Source organism: Anomaloglossus baeobatrachus, chromosome 5 (assembly GCF_048569485.1).
Source record: "Anomaloglossus baeobatrachus isolate aAnoBae1 chromosome 5, aAnoBae1.hap1, whole genome shotgun sequence".
Lineage (NCBI taxonomy): Eukaryota > Metazoa > Chordata > Amphibia > Anura > Aromobatidae > Anomaloglossus > Anomaloglossus baeobatrachus.
This window is the reverse complement of record NC_134357.1, coordinates 529,745,917-529,772,973: the sequence shown is the minus strand read 5'-3', so window position 1 is coordinate 529,772,973 and position 27,057 is coordinate 529,745,917. Positions and strand designations below refer to the sequence as shown.

Sequence of the window (27,057 nt, the reverse complement as noted above, 5' to 3'; positions counted from 1 at the left end):
TGCTACTGTACTCCGACCTGGCTATACCCTGCCTGCCTGTATACAACTAGAATAGTCCTGAGAAGGACTTTTGGTCACACTGTTTGCAGCCCTGCTACGGAAATAGCTATAAAGGGCCGCAAACCTTTCCCTGAAGCAGCGACACTCTCCCTGCACTGACTGTCTGGATAGCTGTGAGCAGAGCACAGCGCGCCCGCCGGTATAAAGGCTCGGTCACGCTGTGCAGGCCGGCCAATCACTGCAATTCCACAACTAACAGGGCTGTGGCATTGCAGTGGTCTGCCAGCCAATCCCTGGATGAGGGCTGGCTCTCAAAAGAGCGCCAACATGCAGAAATGAAGACCACGAGTACAGCACGAGTATCGCGAGATTACTCGGTCCCCGCCGAGTAGACCGAGTACAGTGATACTCGTGCGAGTACCGAGTAGTAACAAGCATGCTCGCTCATCACTAGTTGTAACCACTGTTTTTTAGAACTGCTTCACATCTATGTTGCATAGAGTTAACCAACTTCTGGCTCCTGTCACCTGTTATTCCAGCCCAGGATGCTTTGTCTACATCCCACATTTTATTTGCATTTGTTGGTTTTGCCTCAGAAATGCCATTTTTGATGTCACCCCACAAGTGTTCTATTGGATTAAGGCCTGGGGATAAGGCAGGCCACTCCATAACCTCAATTTTGTTGTTTACTGGTGTGTTTAGGGTCATTGTTTTGTTGAAACACCCATTTCAAGGGCATTTCCTCTTCAGCGTAAGGAAACATGACCTCTTCAAGTATTTTGATATATGCAAACTGATCCATGATTCCCGATATGTGGTAAATAGGCCGGCACCATAGTAAGAGAAACATGCCCATATCATAATGCTTGCACCACCATGCTTCACTGTCTGTAGAGTGTCCTATGGCTTGAATTCAGAATTTGGGGGTCATCTGACAAACTATCTGTGGCCCTTGGACCTAAAAAGAACAAATTTTGCTTTCTTCGGTCCACAAAATGTTTCTTCATTTCTCTTTAGGCCAGTTGATGTGTTTTTTGGCAAATTGTATCCGCTTCAGTACGTCTACTTTTTTTTTTTTTTTTTAACAGTGGGACTTTGCAAGGACTTCTCTGTGATAGATTAGCTTCGCACAGGTGTCTTCTGCTTCTGTCACAGTACTCTTGAGACGTCTTTGATCATCCTGGGGCTGATCAGTGGCTGAGCCTCTTCCATTCTGGCTATTCTTTCATCCATTCACATGGTCGTCTTCTGTTTTCTTCCCGTGTCTTTGCTTTTCATTTTAAAGCATTGGAGATCATTTTAGCTGAACAGCCAATGATTGCCTGCACTTCTTTATACGTTTTACCCTCTTTAATCAACTTTTTAATCAAAGTACGCTGTTCGTCTGAACAATGTCTCAAACGACCCATATTTCTCAGGCTTTCAAAAAGAAATGCATGTACAATATGGGCTGCCTTCACCCTTATCTAAGGGCCACAGGATTCACACCTGCTCACTGCTGTTGTTTTGAACACCCATCCCCTTTCAATTAATTATTCAAATACACAGACTTTAAAACCTGCAGATCATGAACAGAGTCTGGTGGTTTTCTAAAGGCCACTTTACACGCTGCGATCTCGCTAGTGATATCGCTAGCGAGCATACCCGCCTCCGTCGTTTGTGCGTCACGGGCAAATCGCTGCCCGTGGCGTACAATATCGTTAGGCCCCGTCACACATACTTACTTGCCTAGCGACGACGCTGTGGCCGGCGAACCGCCTCCTTTCTAAGGAGGCGGTTCGTGCGACGTCATAGTGACGTCCCACGGCAGGCGGCCAATAGAAGTGGAGGGGCGGAGAGCAGCCGAAGGAAAGACACGCCCACCCCGTTGCCGAAGGACGCTGATACGGTGTTGTTCGTCGTTCCTGGGGTGTCACACGTAGCGATGTGTGCTGCCTCAGGAACGACGAACAACCTGCGTGCAAAAGCAGCAACGATAATCGGGATTAGAACGACCGGACAGCGATCAACGATAAGGTGACTATTTTTGATCGTTAGCGGTTGTTCGTACGTTTCACACGCAATGACATCGCTAACAAGGCCAGATGTGCGTCACGAATTCCGTGACCCCAACGACATCTCGTTAGCGATGTCGCTGCGTGTAAACCCCGCTTTAGAATTACTCCATCAGCTGGTAAATTGTTTGACATGTGGTAATATAATTTATAACAAAAACAGTGAATAATCTGGTTAGTCGTATTGGACTGCTATTATTTTGAACACTACTGTACCTTTTATGTGGAGTGCGCAGTGCCGGAATATCTTTTAATACTTTACCTGATTTACTTCAGTGGAGATTTGTTCTTACTGCCTCTGCCGTCCAAGAGTAACCCAGCCAATCATAATGAGAAGTAGCATTGGGATCGATAAAGATTGACTGAAAAAAAAAAGATGGAAAACCACTGTAACTACTTGAATGCATCAATCAGTAGAAACTGTGGCATCTAATCAGTTTTCTTTCCATAAATGAATAGTACAATCAAAATATAAGTAACTTTGTAATATATGATTATCTTATCAAATAAATCAGCTTGTTTTCCCTTCTGGGACTGATTATTGTTTTCATTCACAGGTCTTCAGTGTGGACACATTTTCACATTACTGAGGGAGGAGATAACAATGCTGCTCATATATGACTGTAGAAGGGAAGAAGATGGAGGAGCCATAGGCCAGAGTGGACAGGCTGCTGCAAGTGCACCTTAACACGCAACAAGAAGCTCTGCTATAAGATGTCCCCTGTGCTCTCCTCTGTCAGTCAAGAAGCAGAAGGCGGTGACACCAGATAAAATGTGACTGCACCATTTTAATGGCGATTGCGGTAGAGGTTTACTCACCGCCAAATACAAGAAGTCATGTGACGTAATCATGTGGATCCGTTAGTTGTTATGGTAGCAAAGGGTCATGTGATCACTCCTGTAGCTCACATGACTCAAGCCCTTTAACCAGCAGCCGAGTACTGCAGGTTATAAGAGATAAGCATTTCTCCAGGTCTGAACGGTGCTGCTCTGATCGGGAAAAATGAATGTGCGATCAGACTGCTCCTTATAGTCCCCTGGAGTACTAATAAAATAAAAAATAAAAAGTTTAAAAAAAGTTTTGAAAAACAAAAATAAAAAAAATAAAAAACATAAAAGTTCAAATCACCCCCTTTTGCCCAATTCAAAATTAAAGGGTTAAAAAAAATTACACACATTTTGTATCGCCGCATTCAGAAATGCCTGATTTATCATATATAAAATCAGTTAATCTGATCGGTAAACTGCGTAATGGCAAAGCAATTCCAAACGCAAAAAATATGTTTTTTGGTTGCCGCAGATTTTGCGCCAAATGCAATAACAGGCGATCAAAATGTAGCATGGTACCGTTAAAAACGTCAGCCCGAGACGCAAAATATAAGCCATCACTGAGCCATAGATCACAAAAAATGAGAACGCTATGGGTCGCGAAACATGGTGCAAAACGTACGCCACTTTTATTGGACAAACTTCTGGTTTTTTTTTTAACCCCTTAGATAAAAGTAAACCTGTTCATGTTTGGTGTCAAGAACTCGTACCGACCTGAGGCATCACACCAACACATCAGTTTTACCATATAGTGAACACAGCGAATAAAATATCTTAAATCATACGTGTTTTGCAATTTTTCTGGATTTGGAAATTTTTGTCCGTTTTCCAGTACATTATATGGTAAAAATCATGGTTTTATTCAAAAGTACAGCTCATTCTGCAAAAAAACGAGCTCTCACATGACCAGATTGACTGAAAAATAAAAAAAAGTTACGTCTCTCGGAAGAAGAATGGCGGAAAAAAACCCAGAAAGTGAAAAATCGGCCGGTCGTGAAGGGGTTAATAAACAAAATAAGATTAAGAAAAAAAACTTAAATGTGGTCAGATCTGATGCTGAGCACAATATCTAATTCAGGGAGAACATCTGGTAAGATTTCTATACTTTATCAAATGCCGCTATCTAAATATGTGAAGAATTATCCTCTGCATGAGTGAGTGGGAAAGGGACATTGGGACCAGTCACTGATGATCAACAGACAATCATACTTGAAGCGGTCAGTTCAAAAGTTTAGGGTTGTGACGCCCTGGCAAAACGAAGTAGTCACAGTTAGGCCCCTGCATATCACCGTTCCCTCACTAGGAAACACACAGCCGACCTGAAACCCTAGTCACCCCTCTTAGGGACAGATAGACACACCAGTGGGCGTGACCAGGCGGTTGGAACACGCCCACCCAGGGGTCTAGACAGCCTTGGGTGGGAAAACAGACAGAAAGTGCTTAGAGTTCAGTTTGGAGAGGAGTGTGGGCTGGAGCTAGGTGTAGCTCCAGCAGTGAAGGTCAAGTTGACCGGTACCAGGGTAGGAGCCCTGGTGCCACTGGCTAGGAGGCCGACGGTGGTCTCCGTCAGCAGAAGACGGCTCGGCAGAACCGAGGTGGACCGGGACAGGGTTGTAGCCCGCCGGTACCTACACCGGAGACCTGACCGGAAATCGTGCACAAAGGGGGGTACTCGGACTCTGAAGCCAGCACCAGAACCTACTGGAACTGGTTAATTAACCGATTGAGGCCAGGACTAGAGGTCCCGTCCCACCCAAAGTCCCTCATAGAAGACAACAGCCCACCGATTAGGGATAAGAGGTTACCGCCAAGGCCCATAGATCCCACGGGCCAGCGTCTGCGGGCACGGCTCCTTAGCCCACATCCAGCCGGGAGCGGACTCCTGAGTTTCACACTAGGAACGTCCACCTTACACAAAGAAGTGCAGGAAAAGGATAGAGACCATCAGCTGGGTGGGGGACCCCGAACGCAACCGGCCACGGCACCGGCCACCACCATCTTGGTTTACCAGAGACTCGTGTGTTTTACTAATAGTGAGTACACCAGCACCCCTCTGCGGTCGCCATCCCCTGCACCGAGCCACCGGGTCCCGGGGCCACCATCCCTGCCCACGGAGGGATTAACAACTTGCTGCACAACATCTCCCCTGGGTGCCCCATAACAGCAGCGGTGGTGTCCCACTTCACCACACACCGTGGGTGGCGTCACAAACTTACTACGACCTAGCCCGTACATCTACGTCCCTCCCCATTTATTCTGCGTGTCCGCGAAACCCCCGGGTCCGGAGGAGACCCTGGAGCCACCATCCCAGAAGGCCCGGACCCGAGCAGCACCGGCTGCTGGCACGGGGGCGGCACAGGGTCACTGAGATATTTCCTTATTTTTGAAAGAAAAGCACATTTTTTTTCAATGAAGCTGACATTAAATTAAACAGAAATACACTCTATACATTGTTAATGAGGTAAATGACTATTCTAGCTGCAAACGTCTGGTTTTGAATGCAATATCTACATTGGTGTATAGAGGCCCATTTCCAACAACCACCACTCCAGTGTTCTAATGGTACATTGAGTTTGCTGTGTTAGAAGGCTAATGGATGTTTAGAAATCCCTTGAAAACTCTTGTGCAAGCATGTTATCACAGCTGAAAACAGTTTTGCTGACTAGAGAAGCTATAAAACTGACCTTCCTTTGAGCTAGTTGAGAATCTGGAGCACTACATTTGTTGGTTAAATTAAACTCTCAAAATAGCTAGAGAAAGAGAACTTTCATGTGAAACTCAACAGTCTAGTCTTGTTCTTAGAAATGAAGGCTATTCCATGCAACAGATTGCCAAGAAACTGAAGATTTCCTACAACAGTGTGTACTACTCCCTTCAGAGGAGAGCACAAACAGGCTCTAACCAGAGTAGAAAGAAAAGTAAAAGGCTCTGCTGCACAACTGAGCAATAAGACAAGTACATTAGAGTTTCTAGTTTGAGAAATCAATGCCTCATAGGTCCTCAACTGGCAGCTTCTTTAAGTAGTACCCGCAAAACGCCAGTCTCAACGTTTACAGTGAAGAGGCGACTCCGGGATGCTGTCCTTCAGAGCAGAGTGGCAAAGAAAAAGCCTTATCTGAGACTGGCTAATAAAAGGAAAAGATTAATATGGGTAAAAGAACACAGACATTGGACAGAGGAAGATTGGAAAAAAAGTGTTATGAACAGACGAATTGAAGGTTGAGGTCTTTGGATCACACAGAAGAATATTTGTGAGACGCAGAACTACTGAAAAGATGCTGGAAGAGCGCCTGACACCATCTGTCAAGCATGGTGGAGGTAATGTGATGGTCTGGGGTTGCTTTGGTGCTGGTAAAGTGGGAGACTTGTACAATATAAAAGGGATTTTGAATAAAGGAGGTTATCACTCCACTTTGCAACGCCATGCCATACCCTGTGGACAGCGCTTGATTGGAGCTAATTTTCTCCTACAACAGGACAATGAGCCAAAGCACAGCACACCTCCAAATTATGCATTAACTATTTAGGGAAGAAACAGGCAGCTGGTATTCTATCTGTAATGGAGTGGATAGCCCAGTCACCAGATCTTAACCCTATTGATCTGTTGTGGAAGCAGCTTGACCGTGTAGTACGCAAAAAGTGCCCATGAAGCCAATCCAACTTGTGGGAGGTGCTTCTGGCAGCATGGGGTGAAATATCTCCAGATTACCTCATCAAATTAACAGCTAGAATGCCAAAGGTCTGCAAAGCTGGAATTGTTGCAATTGGAGCATTCTTTGACGAAAGCAATAGTTTGAAGGAGAAAACTATTATTTCAAGTAAAAATCCTTATTTCTAACCTAGTCACTGTCTGGACTATATTTTCTATTCATTATGCAACTCACTTGATAAATAAATATGATTTTTCATGGAAAAGACAAAATTGTCTGGGTGAACCCAAACTTTTGAACTGTAGTGTATATCCGTAAGAGAATTTTACAGACTGTCACAACTATATATTATCCATTGGGAGTATATGACCCCTCTGTTTCTCCACAGGTCAGAATACATTCAGAGGCCAAAGCTCCGAAGTGCTTAGCGGAAGCTGCTGATCTTATACACATGCTGCCAGATTATAAATACTTTTTTGGAGTAAAATTATTACAATTATAAAGTCATAATCAACAGATTTTGGCTGGAGACCCCTAGGTTTTTTATTATGATTTGTAGAAGAACTGAAACTTGACACACGTGGTAAAACTGTGGTAGGACGTTTATTGTTTCTTCCACATAAATTGATAACATTTAGATGGATTCAGTCGAACTCTCCTACAAAACGTGATTAACAAAGTCATTACTACAGGACTGTATGAGAAGGGGAATTATTCTAAAAGAAACGATAGAGCCAAAAATGAGAGAATCTGGGCTCTGTGGCTGATACTTCAGGCCTCCAGCGTGTTAGTACGAGACGGGGTCCTTGTCCCTGGAACTTCTCTACTCGGTATAATGAGACTCACTGATCTTATTGATACAAAGAGTGTTAAGGGTATTTTACACGCTGCGATATCGTTATCGATATCACTAGCGAGCGTACTCGCCCCCGTCGGTTGTACATCACGGGCAAATCGCTGCCCGTGGCTCACAACATCGTTAACACCCGTCACACATACCTGCCTAGCGACGTCGCTGTAACCGGCGAACCGCCTCCTTTCTAAGGGGGCGGTTCGTTCGGCGTCATAGCGACGTCACTAAGCGGCCGCCCAATAGTAGAGGAGGGGCGGAGATGTGTGGGCCGAACATCCCGCCCACCTCCTTCCTTCCGCATTGCCGGCGACTGCAGGTACGGTGAGTTTCCTCGTTCCTGCAGTGTCACACATAGCGATGTGTGCTGCCGCAGGAATGACAAACAACATCGCTAGTGCCCAAACAACGATATTTGGTGTTTGAATGACCTCTCCAAAACCAACGATTTTTACCACTTTTGCGATCGTTGAAGGTCGCTCGTACGTGTCACGCGCTGCGATGCCGCTAATGAAGCCGGATGTGCGTCACAAACACCGTGACCTCGACGATATATCGTTAGCGATGTCGCAGTGTGTAAAGCACCCTTTAGAGTAAAATAGAAACTGCCTAAATATGAGGACCTCGTCTAATCTATGTCATTGTATAAAGAACTATGGAGATAGCGCTATTCTTCTGTATAATATATGTGATGTTGTTGTAGCCCTAATACTTTTGTGCATGAGGCCTCTATAGAGATAATCTTACTCCAACATTACGGATTGAGAAAAAGGAAAGAACAGACATTTTATAGTTATTACTGTTATAAAAAACTGTAATAAAATATATCTGATTGCTTCTTGTTTCTTACACCAGAAACGTTACGCCGCTTCCTAACTGGAGTACTATTCCTGGTGAGGGACACACCACTAATAAGATGTGCAAATTAATTAAGTGGCATTTCAATTAATTTGGCACATCTTATTGCTGCACCTTCTTCATTAATTCTGGTGTATAAAACACCAATCCCAATGAATTTGGGCCTTAAGCCTCTGTGAGACTGTGACCGGGGTTGTCTATGACGGCCGGTACGTCTCGCCCCGGTTGTGCTCCCTCCATGTATAGAAAGCAACTCCACTCCAGGGTTTATTGCTGTTTCCCTGCAGGCTGAAAGGAGGGTTAAAAGGAAACAGGAACCGGGGTGTGGGGCCCTAGTGTGAGGGAGTGAACACAACTCCCAACTCCCTAAGCTTCTGCCGAAGAAGCACATGTGAGCCATTTCTGGACTCTGGCTTGTTGGTTCTGGAGGAGGATATTCCGGAAAACGTGTGGTGTGCTGTTTTTTGGATTTGGTTTGTGCAATAAACTGTGTGCTGTGACCATTGGCGCCTGGATCCCGTGTCTTCTGCCGCGCAGCCGACCACGTTACCTCACAGATGGTGGAGAATGCGGGCACGTCAGCCCGGTGAGGTGTAGCATCCATCCCTGGTGACCCAGTAGCGCATGTCCTGGATTCGAGCGGCTACACTACAGCCCAAACCCGGCGGCACCATGGAGGACATACTAAAGCAGCTGGCTCAGGCTAACGCACAACAACAACAGACCAATGCACACCTGCTCCGGTCGTTGGATCGTCAGCAGCAACAGCACCAGCACTCCTTGCAATTGCAGGAACAAAGGCACCAAGAACAGATGGTTCTCCTGACAAGTCGATCCGTGCCGGACCGGCAGCAACAACCCCGGGACCGGGTGACGACGGCAGCGTCCGGAAGGCGGTGAGACAAGCGTTGCAAAATATGACCCCGGGGGATGATGTGGAAGCGTTCCTGGCTGTGTTTGAGCGGGTGGCCGAGCGGGAGAAGCTGCCGACCCCCCAGTGGGCTGAGGTATTGTCGCCCTATCTGACGGGGGAGCCCCAAAAAGCGTACCTGGACCTCTGTACCGAGGACGCCATAGAATATGAGACCCTGAAAGCCGAAATACTTGCTCGGTTGGGGGTGAATACCTATGTACGGGCTCAGCGGGTAAATCAGTGGTTCTATGAGGAAGTCAAACCCGTACGCTCCCAGGCCTATGACTTGTTGCATCTGGTAAAGAAGTGGTTGCAGCCTGACACTCTGAGCCCTGCGCAAATGGTGGAGAGGGTAGTGGTTGATCGCTTTGTGCGCACTTTACCCGTCACCATTCAACGGTGGGTAGGACAGGGCGACCCAAGTACCCTGGACCAATTAGTGTGCCTGGTGGAGCGGCATGTGGCTACGCAGGACTTGATACGGGACACTGAGACTTTGCGTGCCGCCCGTCGGTCCGGCCCCTCCAAGCCTCGGGCCAAGGACCCACCGCTGACACCGGTGCGGGAGTCCGCTACCGTCCCGTCTGAGGCCGCGCCCGCCGTCCCTGAGGTCCGGAAGGCTATGTACCCTAAACGACAACTCGTCAAGGGGGTTTCCTTCCCTATTAGATGTTGGCGGTGCCAGCGGGTGGGACATATGGAAGCCCAGTATCCACTCACCACGGAGCCCATGGATTGTGGGGTTACCCGGCGGGGTTCAATGTAGGCTCAGGCGGTGTGTACCGCGGACCTTGTCTCCCCGGAGACTGAGCCCCACTTGTGCCAAATACAGGTGAATGGATGTCTGGTTACAGGCTTGTTGGATTCCGGAAGCTTAGTGACCCTTGTGCGATCAACCCTAATGGCTGAAGTAAAGGCCACAGGACGTACAGTGGGGGTGGTTTGCATACATGGGGATCGCCGAGACTATCCCACGGGGGTTGTCACCATCACAGCACCCTGCGGTCAGGTGCAACATGAGGTGGGACTTATGAACACTCTTCCCTATGACATGATCCTAGGAAGGGATCTGCCGTATTTTTGGACTCTATGGAAGGGGCCTTCTAAGTCCCCTCAGGTATTGGACAGTCCGGGACCTGAGCCCGACAATCCCGAATCCGGGACGCCTGCCGTAGGGGTCCCCATGATAGGGACAGAATATGAACCCAATAGGTCACCCCTAGAGGTATTGGCAGGAGAGGCTGAGATGGTCGAGCCCATCCCGGAGTTGGAGGCGTCCCCGGATACGTTTGAGACAGCCTAACTCCAGGACCCTACATTAATACATGCCCGGAGTCGGGTGACAGTGGTTGACGGGGTGGCACAGGTGCCCAGTGCCCAGGTAAGGTACCCCCATTTCGCTCTTAAGCAGGACTTGCTCTACCAGGTAGATGAAATACGGGGAGTGGTGGTAGAGCAGTTGGTGGTGCCCCAGCCGTATCGCCGGCGGGTCCTCGACTTGGGTCATAAACACCTGATGAGCGGCCACCTAGGGGTCAAGAAAACGCAGGAGCGAATATTGCAAAGGTTCTATCGGCCCGGGGTCTTTGGGGAGGTAAAACGGTTCTGTGAAACCTGCCCGGAGTGTCAGCTTACCGCACCCCTGGCCCACTTTCGCAGTCCGTTGGTACCGTTACCCATTATAGAAGTCCCTTTTGAACGGATAGGGATGGATCTGGTGGGGCCCCTCGTAAAGTCCGCTCGAGGGCACCAACACATCCTAGTGATCGTTGACTATGCCACCAGGTATCCAGAGGCGATACCTCTCAGACATACTGCAGCGAAGCTTATAGCTCGGGAGTTGTTTGCTGTGTTCTGCCGGGTGGGGTTGCCCAAGGAGATCCTTACGGATCAGGGGACCCCATTCATGTCTAAGGTGACCAAAGAGCTATGCCGGCTACTCCATATCAAGCAGTTGCGTACGTCTGTTTATCATCCTCAAACGGACGGTTTAGTGGAGCGATTCAATAAAACCCTGAAAACCATGCTACAAAGGGTGATTTCCAAAGACAGGAAAGACTGGGATATGATGCTTCCCTATTTGATGTTTGCCATCCGAGAGGTGCCACAGGCATCCACGGGGTTTTCGCCTTTTGAGTTGTTATATGGGCGACATCCCCGGGGATTGTTGGACCTGGCAAAGGAAACATGGGAGCAGGAGCCCACCCCCCATAAAAGTGTGATTGAACACATTTTAGGAATGCAGAACCGCATAAGCGCGGTCATGCCAATTGTGAAGGAGCATTTACAGGAGGCTCAGGCCGCGCAAAGCGGCCGCTACAATAGACAAGCCACCGTGTGGACCTTTAACCCCGGGATCGGGTGTTAGTGTTGGTCCCCACGGCGGAGAGTAAATTCCTGGCTCAGTGGCAAGGCACCTACGAGATAAAGGAAAGAATCGGGGCGGTCAACTATAAGGTATTGCAGCCCGGTAGGCGGAAACCTGAACAAATATACCATGTCAACCTGTTAAAACCTTGGCAGGAACGGGAAAGCCTGATGGTTGATTTTCCCCCATCTCTCTCCTCTTTGGGTCGTTCAAACCCGGCTCCAGCGACCTCCGGAGAGGATGAACCGGAAGTAAGGATTGGAGAAGCCCTCACCAAGCAACAGAGGCGAGAGGCCAGAAGGCTGGTTCAGCAGAACCTCGATGTCTTCTCCGAGCTGCCTGGTAGGACCAGTCTGATACGACATGACATTGTCACCGAGCCTCACCTGAAGGTACGCCTGAAGCCATACCGGGTGCCGGAGGCTCGAAGACAAGCCATATCAGAGAAAGTGAAGACAATGCTACGCCTGGGAGTCATCGAAAAATCCCGGAGTGAATGGGCTAGTCCCATTGTCCTAATACCAAAACCCGATGGCTCCTTAAGGTTCTGCAATGACTTTAGGAGATTGAACGAAATATCCAAGTTCGATCTCTACCCCATGCCCCGGGTGGATGAGCTGATTGATAGGCTGGGACAGGCGCGATATTTCACCACGCTCGACCTGACCAAGGGGTACTGGCAGGTGCCACTGACGGAGTCCGCCAAGGAGAAAACCGCTTTTGTTACGCCGGAGGGTCTCTTCCACTATGTTGTCTTGCCTTTTGGGTTACATGGCGCTCCGGCCACGTTCCAGAGGTTGATGGACTTGGTACTGGAACCCCACCAGGCGTATGCATCAGTGTACCTTGATGACATCATTATTTACAGCTCCGAGTGGCAGACCCACTTGGAACAGGTACAAGCGGTGGTGAACGCGCTCTGAACAGCCGGATTGACAGCCAATCCCAAGAAATGTGCGTTGGGGCTCACGGAAGCCCACTACTTGGGCTACGTAATAGGCCAAGGAGTGATTAAGCCCCAAATTATCAAAGTTGAGGCGATCCAGAAGTGGCCTAGACCCCTGACCACGAAGCAGGTTAGGGCCTTCCTGGGTATCGTGGGGTACTACAGTAGGTTTGTTAAAAATTTTGCGGGACTATCAGCCCACTTGATGGATCTTCTCAAAGGCAAGAAGTCCATCATGGTGCGCTGGACTCCGCAGGCCGAGGACTCCTTCCGGGCCCTGAAGGGGGTCCTGTGCGGACAGCCCGTTCTTGTCAACCCTGATTTCTGGAAGGAGTTCGTAGTACAGACTGACGCCTCTGAGGTCGGCCTGGGCGCAGTGCTGTCTCAGGTGGTTCAGGGGGAGGAACACCCCGTCACCTTCTTAAGTAGGAAGCTCACCCCTCCCGAGCGGAATTATAGCGTAGTGGAGAAGGAGTGCCTGGCAATCAAGGCCTTGGAGTCCCTACGCTATTACCTGCTGGGACGGCAGTTTCGCTTGGTGACTGATCACTCTCCGCTGGTCTGGATGAGGTCCGCCAAGGAACGGAATGCCCGGGTTACCCGGTGGTTCCTTTCTCTACAGAACTTCTGGTTTACGGTTGAACACCGGGCCGGAAGGTTGCAGGGCAACGCTGATGCCTTGTCCCGCGGCCCGTGTTTGATGGCGGTAGTTCAACCCCGCACGCTTGAACTGAGGGGGGGTATGTGAGACTGTGACCGGGGTTGTCTATGACGGCCGATACGTCTCGCCCCGGTTGTGCTCCCTCCATGTATAGAAAGCAACTCCACTCCAGGGTTTATTGCTGTTTCCCTGCAGGCTGAAAGGAGGGTTAAAAGGAAACAGGAACCGGGGTGTGGGGCCCTAGTGTGAGGGAGTGAACACAACTCCCTAAGCTTCTGCCGAAGAAGCACATGTGAGCCATTTCTGGACTCTGGCTTGTTGGTTCTGGAGGAGGATATTCCGGAAAACGTGTGGTGTGCTGTTTTTTGGATTTGGTTTGTGCAATAAACTGTGTGCTGTGACCATTGGCGCCTGGATCCCGTGTATTCTGCCGCGCAGCCGACCACGTTACCTCACACCTCCTTTACATGCAACGACATCGCTAACGAGATGTCGTCGAGGTCACGGAATCCGTCCTTGTTAGCGACGTTGTTGCATGTGACACGTATGAGCGATCGCTAACGATCAAAAATACTCACCTTATCATTGATCGTTGACAGGTCGTTCATTTCCATAAAATCGTTGCTGGTTCAGGACGCAGGTTGTTCGTCGTTCCTGAGGCAGCACACATCGCTATGTGTGACACCCCGGGAACGACGAACAGCAACGTACCTGCGTCCTGCCGGCAACGAGGTGGGCGTGACTTTCATGCGGCTGCTCTCCGCCCTTCCGCTTCTATTGGATACCTGCCGTGTGACATCGCTGTGACGCCGCACGAACCGCCGTCTTAGAAAAGAGGCTGTTTGACGCCCACAGCGATGTCGCAAGGAAGGTATGTGTGACGGGTGCTAGCGATTTTGTATGCCACGGGCAGCGATTTGCCCGTGACGCACAAACGACGGGGGCGGGTGCTTTCACGAGCAACATCTCTAGCGATGTCGCTGCATGTAAAGCAGCCTTAAGACTTTGTTTTACAAAAATACAAGCTGTAGAATTTTTTGTTTATTGTAAATAAGATTTATTTAATACTACAGGTATTGTAAAAGATTAATAACAAAAAGGGATCCTGAGTGTCTTATGTGTCAGAGAATCCTTTCATATTTTACTGTTATGCTATAAAGTGTAAATTTTGGGGAGTTCTTAATTAAGTAGTGTAGTATGTAATTTTTAATTCTATCTAGAGGTATACCTCTAGGTTTGCGATCATCTAAATAAATTTCTATGGGAATTATCTCATCTACCTTGAAGTTACTGAGAGCGCTGACCGTGGTCCAACATTTTTCATTTATTAGAACTCTGAGGGAAATCCGACAGAGGAGGACTCTTCAGTGGACTGACCTGGCAGCACCTCATCCGGGGAAAGGGAAAAGACCCTATGCTATATGCCTATTGAATTAGAACCAAAGTTAGTGCATATTACATCCGTAGAGCACTCCTATAGTAAAACAAATCACTATGCTCAGATAAGTGCCACAATTCCTCTCCCCTTTCTTCCAAACCCCCAGGGGGATTCATATGTCACGATTTTAATTCTAATGTAAGTTCTAACTTGCTTTTCTTTTCTCATTTACTCATTTGTCATTACTTCCACTAGCTCTGTTATGTTTTCTTGTAGAGTTTGTAATAATGTATGGTTTCTCCTCTGTGTGAGTTCTCTGATGGACAACTAAATCTGATTTCTGATTAAAGCATTTACCGCATTCAGAACATAAAAATGCCTTCTCTCCCGAGTGAAGCTTCTGATGTCTAACTAGATTTGATTTATCTGCAAAACATTTTCCACATTCTGAACATAAAAAGGGCTTCTCTCCTGAGTGAAGTTTCTTATGTCTTACAAGATGTGATTTATCTACAAAACATTTTCCACAATCTGAACATAAAAAAGGTTTCTCCCCTGTGTGAGTTCTCTGATGGACAACTAAAACTGATTTCTTATTAAAACATTTTCCACATTCTAAACATAAATATGGCTTCTCCCCTGTGTGAGTTCTTTCATGGACAACTAAATCTGATTTCTGAATAAAGCATCTCCCACATTCTAAACATGAATATGGCTTCTCCCCTGTGTGAGTTCTCTGATGGACAACTACATCTGATTTCTGACTAAAACATTTACCGCATTCAGAACATGAAAAGGGCTTCTCTCCTGTGTGAGTTCTCTGGTGTTTAACAAGATTTGATATATCTGCATAACATTTCTCACATTCAGAACATGAATATGGTTTCTCCCCTGTGTGAATTTTCTGATGGATAACTAAAGTTGATTTTACATTAAAAAATTTTCCACATTCTGAACATGAAAATGGCTTCACTCCTGTGTGAGTTCTTTGATGTTTAACAAGATATGATTTTATTGCAAAATATTTACCACATTTTAAACATTGAAAAGGTGTCTCCTCTTTGTGAGTTCTACAATGGACAACTAAAGCTGATTTCTGATTAAAACCTTTCCCACATTCTGAACATGAATATGGTTTCTCCCCTGTGTGAATTTTCTGATGGATAACAAGCTTTGATTTGTGGTTAAAATATTTCCCACACGGTGCACAAGAAAATCTTTTCTTCTTTGTGTGAAGTTTTTTATGAGTAACAAAAGACATTTTGAGGGAGAAATATTTTCTATGTTCTGCACTTGAAAATGCCTTTTTTGTTTTAAGAGCAATTGGATTTTTAATGCCTCTTTTGTGAATTTTAAATTGCTCAACAGTCTGTGATGAACCAGAAGACAGGACCTTTTTAAAAGGATCAGATGATGGATCTTTGCTGTAACAGGATGATGGGACATCTGGAGTAATAGCATTCACTTCAGTTATATCTTGTATGATATCAAGGTCATCTGATTTAAAAATTGCAGGTATCAGTTTTCGTTCTGATCTCCTGGTACAGTCACCTGCTAAGAATAAAAATTATTATTTTTGAGTAAAATATTTGTAAAAAATATATTTGGTATAACATTTTGAAAAATATCCATAGAAATTGCAAGTTATGTAAAAAAATGAAGTTATTTACTGAGAGCTCAGAGCAGGAACGTGTAGAGCATGTTGTTCAGCCCTGTTTGTTCTGTCTCCCAAATACTGGAAGAATAAGCTACACATTTTTTTTATGTAGGTCAGAATGATACCAATAAAAACTTAGCCGATCAGTAAATAAGTGTTAAAAATTGCCAACACAAAAGGAAAAAAAAAGTTTGAAATATTCTGATTTTTTTTATCATTTAAATAGAAAAAGGATCAATCTTGGGTCCTGATCCTGAGTTGATATTTGTACTGATGTATTTTGGGATAGATACAATGTTTTGATCTCCTTTTACTGTATCTTACTCCAATGTTGCGACAGCTAAAAGCCCCATAATTATGGTGTCTTTATTTTTTTCTTGTTACACTGTTTTTCAATCGCATAAATTTATTTTAGATTTTGAAAGATCAGAGGTTTTTTAATGCAGTGATGTAAAACATTTTTGTGTGGAGCTGGCTGCGTACTAAAGACTATTGGACCAATGGACATAAGCACAGTCGACAGCTCTAAGGGATGGAGACTTTTTCTAGCATGCAGGGCTGCTTATGTCGATCGGACTAATGACTATTGGACCAATGAACATAAGCACAGTCGACAGCTCTAAGGGATGCAGACTTTTTCTAACATGCAGGGCTGCTTATGTCGATCTCTTTGCTGTGTTTTATTAGATATTTTCTTGCTTGTCAGTTTAAGGTTCACAGAAGGCCAGGCACAAGACTAGTAATTAGTAGTGATGGACGAATAGTAACTATTTATGTTTAGATTATGCGTAAGGCATCCCAAAGTACTATTCCGGTATTCGTCATAAATAACGAATCTAATGCAAGTCAATGAGCAACCTGAGCATTCTTCTTGTCGTGACAAATGATTCAATAGTACTCAGCGTTCAGTAAGCATTATGCGAACATGAATAGTTACTATTCACCCATCACTAGTAATTAGAGTAAAGCAATCATTCCGTTACTTTTGTTAGTGTCACAGGGGCCTCAATTAGGCCATTGTTCTCCCAGCCATGAGTCCCATTATGTGGATTGTGATAGTAGACCCAGTGGAACTGTTACCACAGAGAGTCCCACATCCGGTTCCAAGTGAGGGGCTTGTTTCAGTAAAATACCTACGCCCGGAGGGGGAGGCGGTTTGGGGTTCTTAGGACACTGACGAGGGGATGGGGGGGCTTGCTGTCGGCTGGAGCTGGATACACGTGCTACAGTCGTGGTATCTGTTGTCTGGAGGAGTATACCCTGTGACTGCAGACCATACTGAAGGGAGATATAAAAGATGTGAGCCAACCAAACGTTGAGAGATCGTTGATGTCGCCTGGTACAGAGGAAATATCGGTCCCATTTTGGGATCTCATTGACTGGGGGCATGTCGTTTTGGCCATCTACCCAGAGTTGCTGTAAGACCATGGACGGAAGAAATAAAAATAATTTTATCGTTAAGCTGCCTAGGTGATTAATACCACCCCCAACATTAGATCTTCACAATTTATATATTTATTATTTATTCTTTCTTTTCAATGGGGCAAAAGGAAGGATTGATTTGAACTTTTGTATTTTTTAACATTTGTTTTTTACGTTTTACTGTATTTATTAATTCCCATTAGGGAACTTGAACCTGTAGTCGTCTGATTGCTTGTACTATGCATAGCAGAGCATAAGCAATGCTATGTATAGTGAAAATCAAGATCTCCAATAAACAGAACATTTAGCAGGTTATCAGCCACAGGCCGAGTGCAGCTCCACCTGCGGCTGTTAGAGGCAGATGGTGATTGAATAACATAACCATCATCTGATGGGAAAGATACTGGCTCAATGTGCGAGCGGGCATCAAAATTAGGGAGCTAGCTTATGACATACCAGTACATCATATGTCGGTAAGGGGTTGAACAATGGAAAATCGATGAGAGAATATTTCAATTTATGATGATTCACAGATTGCACCGTCCTCGGCTTTTATGCATAAGATTGGAAATATTAAAAAAATCTAAATGTCTCAAGTGTAACTCAAAGACGGTAGATCTATTGGGACGGCCGGGAAGAAGGGAATTTTGTTTACTTACCGTAAATTCCTTTTCTTCTAGCTCCTATTGGGAGACCCAGACAATTGGGGTGTATAGCTTCTGCCTCCGGAGGCCACACAAAGTATTACACTTTAAAAAGTGTAACCCCTCCCCTCTGCCTATACACCCTCCCGTGCATCACGGGCTCCTCAGTTTTGGTGCAAAAGCAGGAAGGAGGAAACTTATAAATTGGTCTAAGGTAAATTCAATCCGAAGGATGTTCGGAGAACTGAAACCATGAACCAAAAGAACAATTCAACATGAACAACATGTGAACACAAAGAACAACAGCCCGAAGGGAACAGGGGCGGGTGCTGGGTCTCCCAATAGGAGCTAGAAGAAAAGGAATTTACGGTAAGTAAACAAAATTCCCTTCTTCTTTGTCGCTCCATTGGGAGACCCAGACAATTGGGACGTCCAAAAGCAGTCCCTGGGTGGGTAAAAGAATACCCCAATAAAAAGAGCCGACAACGGCTCCCTCTTACAGGTGGGCAACCGCCGCCTGAAGGACTCGCCTACCTAGGCTGGCATCTGCCGAAGCATAGGTATACACCTGATAGTGTTTCGTGAACGTGTGCAGACTCGACCAGGTAGCCGCCTGACACACCTGCTGAGCCGTAGCCTGGTGCCACAATGCCCAGGATGCACCCACGGCTCTGGTAGAATGGGCTTTCAGCCCTGCAGGAATCGGAAGCCCAGAAGAACGGTAGGCTTCAAGAATCGGTTCCTTGATCCACCGAGCCAAGGTTGACTTGGAAGCCTGCGACCCCTTACGCTGGCCAGCGACAAGGACAAAGAGCGCATCAGAACGGCGCAGGGGCGCCGTGCGAGAAATGTAGAGCCGGAGTGCTCTCACTAGATCTAACAAATACAACTCCTTTTCACATTGGTGAACTGGATGAGGACAAAAAGAAGGTAAGGAGATATCCTGATTGAGATGAAAAGGGGATACCACCTTAGGGAGAAATTCCGGGACCGGACGCAGAACCACCTTATCCTGGTGAAAAACCAGGAAGGGGGCTTTGCATGACAGCGCTGCCAACTCCGACACTCTACGGAGCGAAGTGACTGCCACTAGAAAAACCACCTTCTGCGAAAGACGTGAAAGGGAGACCTCCCGCAGTGGCTCGAAAGGTGGTTTCTGAAGAGCCTTTAGCACTCTGTTAAGATCCCATGGTTCCAGCGGCCTCTTGTAAGGTGGGACTATGTGGCAAACTCCCTGCAGGAACGTGCGGACCTGCGGAAGCCTGGCTAGACGCTTTTGAAAAAATACGGATAGCGCCGATACTTGTCCCTTGAGAGAGCCGAGAGACAACCCCTTGTCCATTCCGGATTGAAGGAAAGAAAGAAAAGTGGGTAAGGCAAACGGCCAGGGGGTAAAACCCTGATCAGAGCACCAGGATAAGAAGATCCTCCAAGTCCTATGATAGATCTTGGCGGACGTTGGTTTCCTGGCCTGTCTCATAGTGGCAATGACATCTTGAGATAAGCCTGAGGACGCTAGTAGCCAGGACTCAATGGCCACACAGTCAGGTTGAGGGCCGCAGAATTCAGATGGAAAAATGGCCCTTGAGACAGCAAGTCTGGTCGGTCTGGAAGTGCCCACGGTTGACCCACCGTGAGGTGCCACAGATCCGGGTACCACGACCTCCTCGGCCAGTCTGGAGCGACGAGGATGGCGCGGCGGCAGTCGGACTTGATCTTGCGTAACACTCTGGGCAGCATTGCCAGAGGAGGAAATACATAAGGCAGTCGAAACTGCGACCAATCCTGAACTAATGCGTCCGCCGCCAGAGCTCTGTGATCTTGAGACCGTGCCATGAATGCCGGGACTTTGTTGTTGTGCTGAGACGCCATGAGGTCGACGTCCGGCGTCCCCCAGCGGCAACAGATCTTTTGAAACACGTCCGGGTGAAGAGACCATTCCCCTGCGTCCATGCCCTGGCGACTGAGAAAGTCTGCTTCCCAGTTTTCTACGCCCGGGATGTGAACTGCGGAGATGGTGGAGGCTGTGGCCTTCGCCCACAGCAGAATCCGCCGAACTTCTTGGAAGGCTTGACGGCTGCGCGTGCCGCCCAGGATGGGAGCAGGAAGGATTTTCCCTTCGACAGAGAAGTGGGAAGAAGCCACCACTGAAGAGAGGTTTTGGCTGCCAGAGAAAGGGAGACGTTCCTGTCTAGGGACGTCGCCCTCCTGTCCCATTTGCGGAGAATGTCCCATTGGAGTGGACGCAGATGAAACTGCGCAAAGGGGACCGCCTCCATCGCTGCCACCATCTTCCCCAGGAAGTGCATGAGGCGCCTCAAGGGGTGTGACTGGGCCCGAAGGAGAGAGTGCACCCCAGCTTGCAGCGAACGCTGTTTGTCCAGCGGAAGCTTGACTATCGCTGAGAGAGTATGAAACTCCATCCCGAGGTAAGTCAGTGATTGGGCCGGAGTCAATTTTGACTTTGGTAAATTGATGATCCACCCGAACCTCTGGAGTGTCTCCAGAGCAACGGCCAGGCTGTGTTGACATGCCACCCGGGAGGGTGCCTTGACCAGGAGATCGTCTAAGTAAGGGATCACCGAGTGGCCCTGAGAGTGCAGCACTGCCACAACGGATGCCATGACCTTGGTGAAGACCCGTGGGGCTGTCGCCAGGCCGAAAGGCAGTGCCACAAACTGAAGGTGTTCGTCCCCAATGGCGAAACGCAGGAAGCGTTGATGCTCTGGTGCGATCGGCACATGGAGATAGGCATCCCTGATGTCGATTGATGCTAGGAAGTCTCCTTGAGACATCGAAGCAATGACAGAGCGGAGGGATTCCATGCGAAACCGTCTGGTTCTCACATGTCTGTTGAGCAATTTGAGGTCCAAAACGGGACGGAATGATCCGTCCTTTTTTGGCACCACGAACAGGTTGGAGTAAAAACCGCGACCACGTTCCTGAAGTGGAACGGGGATCACAACTCCTTCTGTCTTCAGAGTGTCCACCGCCTGAGCAAGTGCATCGGCTCGCTCGGGGGGCGGAGATGTTCTGAAGAAACGAGTCGGAGGACGAGAGCAGAACTCTATCCTGTAACCGTGAGACAGAATGTCTCTCACCCATCGGTCTTGGACATGTGGCCACCAGGCGTCGCCAAAGCGGGAGAGCCTGCCACCGACCGAGGATGCGGTTTGTGGAGGCTGAAAGTAATGAGGAGGCCGCCTTGGAGACGGTGCCTCCGGCGGTCTTTGGAGGACGTGACTTAGACCGCCATGCAGAAGAGTTCCTCTGGCTCTTCTGTGGCCTGTTGGACGAGGATGATTGGGATCTGGCTGAGGGCCGAAAGGACCGAAACCTCGCCTGAATCTTCCGTTGCTGAGGTCTTTTTGGCTTGGATTGGGGTAAGGACGAGTCCTTTCCCTTAGATTGCTTAATAATTTCATCCAATTGCTCGCCAAACAATCGGTCGCCAGAAAAAGGCAAACCGGTCAGGAACTTCTTGGAAGCAGAGTCTGCCTTCCATTCGCGTAGCCACATGGCCCTGCGGACTGCCACCGAATTGGCGGATGCTACCGCTGTACGGCTAGCAGAGTCCAGGACGGCGTTCATGGCGTAGGACGAAAAAGCCGACGCCTGAGAAGTCAAAGACGCTGCTTGCGGAGCAGAGGTACGTGTGACCGCATTAATCTCCGACAGACAAGCTGAGATAGCTTGGAGTGCCCACACGGCTGCAAAGGCCGGGGCGAAAGACGCGCCTGTGGCTTCAAAGATGGATTTCATTAGGAGCTCTATCTGCCTGTCAGTGGCATCCTTGAGCGATGAACCGTCAGCCACTGCTACTACGGATCTAGCCGCCAGTCTAGAGACTGGAGGATCCACCTTGGGACATTGAGCCCAACCCTTGACTACGTCAGAGGGGAAGGGGTAACGTGTGTCATTAAGGCGCTTAGAAAAGCGCTTGTCCGGAAAAGCTCTGTGCTTCTGGACAGCATCTCTGAAGTTAGAGTGATCGAAAAAAGCACTCCGTGTACGTTTGGGAAACCTAAACTGGTGTTTCTCCTGCTGTGAAGCCGACTCCTCCACAGGTAGAGGTGGGGGAGATAGATCTAGCACCTGGTTGATTGACGCTATAAGGTCATTTACTATGGCGTCCCCGTCAGGTGTATCAAGATTGAGAGCAACGTCAGGGTCAGAGCCCTGGGCTGCGACCTCTGCCTCATCCTCCAGAGAGTTCTCAAGGTGAGACCCCGAACAGCGTGATGAAGTCGGGGAAGATTCCCAGCGAGCCCGCTTAGCCGGTCTGGGACTGCGGTCCGTGCCGGAGTCCTCCACGTGATACCTAGGGGCCACCCCAGGAGCATGCTGCGGCGCAGACCGAGAGGGGCCTGGGGGCGATGACCCCGCAGTGCCTGGGGCCTGTGTAAGGGCCGGTCTGGACTGCAAGGCTTCTAGTATCTTAGCAGACCATTTGTCCATAGACTGAGCCATGGATTGTGAAAGTGACTCAGAGAGTTTCTCAGCCAAAACTGCAAACTCTGTCCCTGCCACCTGGACAGGGGAGGCCGGCGGTTCTACCTGGGCCGAGGGTCCCACCAGTGCCCGAGGCTCCGGCTGAGCGAGTGCCACAGGGCCCGAGCATTGCTCACAGTGAGGGTAGGTGGAACCTGCAGGTAGCATAGCCGCACAAGAGGTACAGGTTGCAAAATAACCCTGTGTCTTGGCACCCTTGCGCCTTGTGACCGACATGCTGTTCTCTCCTAGGAGAGTAATCACTGAGGGTATATAGCCAAAGGCTAAACACTGCGGCCGAACCTAGAAAATGTATACAAATATAATATATATATATACAGTTCGGCACCCTAGGGGGACCAGCACCGTGTGACCGGTGTGGCTTACCGACCGCCCAGAGCGGTGTGTGTCCACCAGATTCCCTGCCTTGGGTCTCCCAGAGCTGCAGTCAGAAGTCCTCCACCGGCAGAATGTGTTTAAAACATGGCTGCCGGCGTTCTAAGGGGAGGAGGGAGCCGTGGGCGTGATCAATAAAGTGCGGGAATCTGGTGCCCCAGAGTGATGAGTGAGGGGGGAGGAGAACACTGAAGTATGCTCCAGCCCTCACAGTCGACGTCAGGCCGACCGTCATGCCCTTACCCCTGACTGGCAGGCCCGGGGGCGGGAGTTTAATGCACTAGGCCGCAAAAGCCGGGGACTAAATTTAATACCGCGGCCGGCAAGCAGGCGCGGTCGGCGCGGTAGTCCCGGTCGTCCCACAAAAACAGCAGCCGCTGCAGCGTCTGAGACCAAGTGCTCCATGCACCGTCCCCAAGGGGACACAGAGTACCTTTATGATGCAGGGCCTGTCCCTGATGATACTCAGTCTCCTGTCCGTCAGAATCCCACAGGGGCTGCGGAGGGAGCCCGGTCCCAGTGCCTGGATGACCGGTTAGGATCCCACTTCTCCCAGAGCCTCTAAGGGATGGGGAAGGAAAACGGCATGTGGCTCCAGCCTTTGTACCCACAATGGGTACCTCAACCTTAACAGCACCGCCGACTTAGTGGGGTGAGAAGGGAGCATGCCGGGGGCCCTGTTAGGGGCCCTCTTTTCTTCCATCCGATACAATCAGCAGCTGCTGCTGACTAAAATGTGGAGCTTGAGTGAATGTGTGCCTCCTTCAACACAAAGCATAAAACTGAGGAGCCCGTGATGCACGGGAGGGTGTATAGGCAGAGGGGAGGGGTTACACTTTTTAAAGTGTAATACTTTGTGTGGCCTCCGGAGGCAGAAGCTATACACCCCAATTGTCTGGGTCTCCCAATGGAGCGACAAAGAAATTAGGGATTTGTGGAAACCGGTTATCACATTTATTGCTGAGAGGCTGAATATTGTTTTGTCATTTCAGGATTAATTACTTCACGGTTATTATCTGCAAGGGGAATTATTTTTAAGGACTGGATAACGTCTAATAATATATTTTTTAAACAACAGGTTAGGCCAAGTTATACATCCAAATAAATTAACTGCTCGTATAAGTATAAGGAAAGAGTTTTGGAAAAATGGACAAGAATTGACTGAAAAGTTTACTCTTTTTTTCTCTCTGCTCTGAACAAGTGGGTGTCGGGGATGAAATTAAATGGAAAAAGAAAGAGGAAAAAATTTTTTAAAAAATGATAATTGTAAAAAATGTATTGTGTTAATGTGTCTACTGTCTATATTTGAGTATAAAAATGACAGACTGGATCACAAAAGAAAGAAACACCATAAGGATTATATTTTTCTTCCCATGATTTTCTAAATTGTCAGCACATTCTATGAAAGTTGTCATTTGGCTTTGTACGTTTGGCATTCTCTGGGCTGTAAGCTCTGGCTGGAACAGATCTCACTCCAACAGAAGGACTTCCAATGCAAAAAGTAAAAGGGAGAGTTTCGGTTTAGAATGAGAATGGTGACCACTTGCTTGTGATATGGCTGGACTACACCACAGATAAACCAGACACAGACGGAGAGTGAGAAGAATCTGTGACTTCTCTGCATTTAGTGGTCACTACTCACCTGGGTAAGCAAGCATTGTTGACCTTAGGGAGATCAACATATCCACTGCGGAGACACCATCACGTGTTTCTCAACGCAGTGATTCTAGAGCATTGCCCCCTTATTTGCATACTCACCTGGGTAGTCATATGTAGGAATCTCCTCTTTACACCACTCATCATCTATCACATATGTCTCTGTAGTATTAATATGGGTCAGATCTTCACCCTGAAACAAACATTGTAAAAGTCACAGACAGATGGAGAAATGACATCTATGATCAGCTCTAATCCTGCCATCTCCACCGCTCTCATTACACAAGTATAAGGCTGGTTTCACACTACGTTTATTTAACATCCGTCCATAACGTTTTTTTAGCGGAAAAGCGGATCCAGTGCAAATGCGTTTTCATTTCAATGCATTTGCAATGGACTCGCGTTAACATGCGTTCACCTGCGTTTGCGTGCGTTATAGTGAGGATCCAGCAACTTGCAGTTTTTTAACATGTTTCAAAAACGCTACTTGTAGCGTTTTTGAGCTGCGTCCAAATACTGCATGTCACCGGATCCTGACTAAACAGCACGCAAACGCAGGTGAACGCTGGCGTGCTGATAGACAGGATCCTGCTTTTGTACTGAGCATGCCCAGAAAGTACTGAGCATGCCCAGAACCAGTCTCGCATGATCTGTCTCTCTCTCCTCCTCCCTCCCTCACCCTCTCTCTCTATCTCTGTCTTTCCCCCTTCCTCCCCTTCCTCTCTCTCCCACCTGAGAGCTGCGGACACTCGTAACCAAGGTAAATATCGCGTAACCACTTCTCTTAGTTACCCGATGTTTACGTTGGTTACGTGTGCAGGCAGCCCTGCTCCTAGCAGCTGCAGACACTCGTAACCAAGATAAATATCGGGTATCCAAGCCCGATGTTTACCTTGGTTACCAGCGTCTGCAGCTGTCAGAAGCCGGCTCCCAGTCTAGTTCCCCTCACTCCTGATCACATGACTCCAATGCCCGCCCCTAAACATCCAGTGACAGGATCCTGCAAAATAACAGATGCGTTTGCATGCGTTTTTTGCTGTAAAAGCAGGATCCGCTTTTGCAGCAAAAAAACGTTCCTGACGCATGTTAAATAAACGTAGTGTGAAACCAGCCTAAAACATATAATACTGGTGGATAAAACAAGACTGAGCACAAGAACTTCACAGCCGTCTACAGATCATAGGAGATTTCATGACACCTTCTCTCCATCTACCTGATGATCCTGAGGAACATTGGTATCTTCTTGTTTACAGTCCTGTGGAAGAACAGGATGGGGACATCTCTCTGGTGTTGTCCTCTTACTGGATAGAACTGGAGGAAACACATACAGGGACTGAATTCATTCTTTACATACAGATAATTATAGGCCGTGTGTATTTAGTCCTGTCTATTACCTGGTGATGTGAGGGGCTGGGGATCCTCCATCATGACGTCCTTGTACAGATCTTTGTGTTCTTCTAAATACTCCCACTCCTCCATGGAAAAATAGACGGTGACATCTTGACACCTTATAGGAACCTGACATATACAATGATACCGTCATCCCCCGATCCCTTCATAGCGTTACTGTATAATGTCCCAGCATTCTCAGCAGTGTCACCTCTCCAGTCAGCAGCTCAATCATCTTGTGTGTGAGTTCTAGGATCTTCTGGTCATTGATGTCCTCATGTATCAGGGGGTGAAGTGGAGGCCCAGTGATTGGGCTCAGGGGTCTTCCCCATCCCTCAGACACAGGGTCCTGACAGCGCTCACTAGAGGTCTTCTTCACTACTGTGTAATCCTGGTTATGGAGAGACACAGTAATAAATCTCACTGCAGAGATTCCCAGAGTCCTCACCTCTCCAGTTCTGTCCATCTGTTATTCCCATAGATAAGAATGATGTAATGTGACATCATCAGAATCTCTCACCTCTCCAGTAAGCCGGAAGAGGATCTCTAGGGTGAGGTGTATTATCCTCTCCGCCATATTCTCCCTGTCCATATCCATCTTTGACAGGTCAGTTGGAAAACTTCTCTTATATAGAAGATCCCCACTGAGAAGATTTAATATTGTAGCGACCTGAAAGTAAAGATGAGAAAACTGTAATAATACAGTCACCGAAGATAATGGGGAAACATATGAGGAGATATAATGTGTAGATGTTGTATTCTTAGATGGTATACACTTGAACATTAGTAAGAATTAGTGACAAAGTTAGCTTGTCCCATTTATTCCCTATTGTTGGTCACTGTTTTGGCCACTAATTGGTTGTAGGGATCACATGTTCGTTGGAACTGACCAGAAA

General features: G+C 47.7%; 1 protein-coding gene across 1 annotated transcript in view; it reads right to left on the bottom strand.

Annotated features, from left to right (window-relative positions):
* The window catches only part of LOC142312912 (uncharacterized), a 131,808-nt gene extending 104,981 nt beyond the window's left edge, over positions 1-26,827 (bottom strand). The window contains exons 1-5 of the mRNA XM_075351900.1: positions 26,373-26,827; positions 26,167-26,290; positions 25,986-26,083; positions 24,875-24,965; positions 14,742-16,060 (exon numbers count right to left, since the gene is read on the bottom strand). Of these exons, the coding sequence (XP_075208015.1) occupies positions 14,742-16,060; positions 24,875-24,965; positions 25,986-26,083; positions 26,167-26,290; positions 26,373-26,627 (1,887 nt within the window). The 5' untranslated portion in view covers positions 26,628-26,827. The remainder of the gene's footprint in view (positions 1-14,741; positions 16,061-24,874; positions 24,966-25,985; positions 26,084-26,166; positions 26,291-26,372) is intronic.
* Positions 26,828-27,057: the final 230 nt, after the last annotated feature.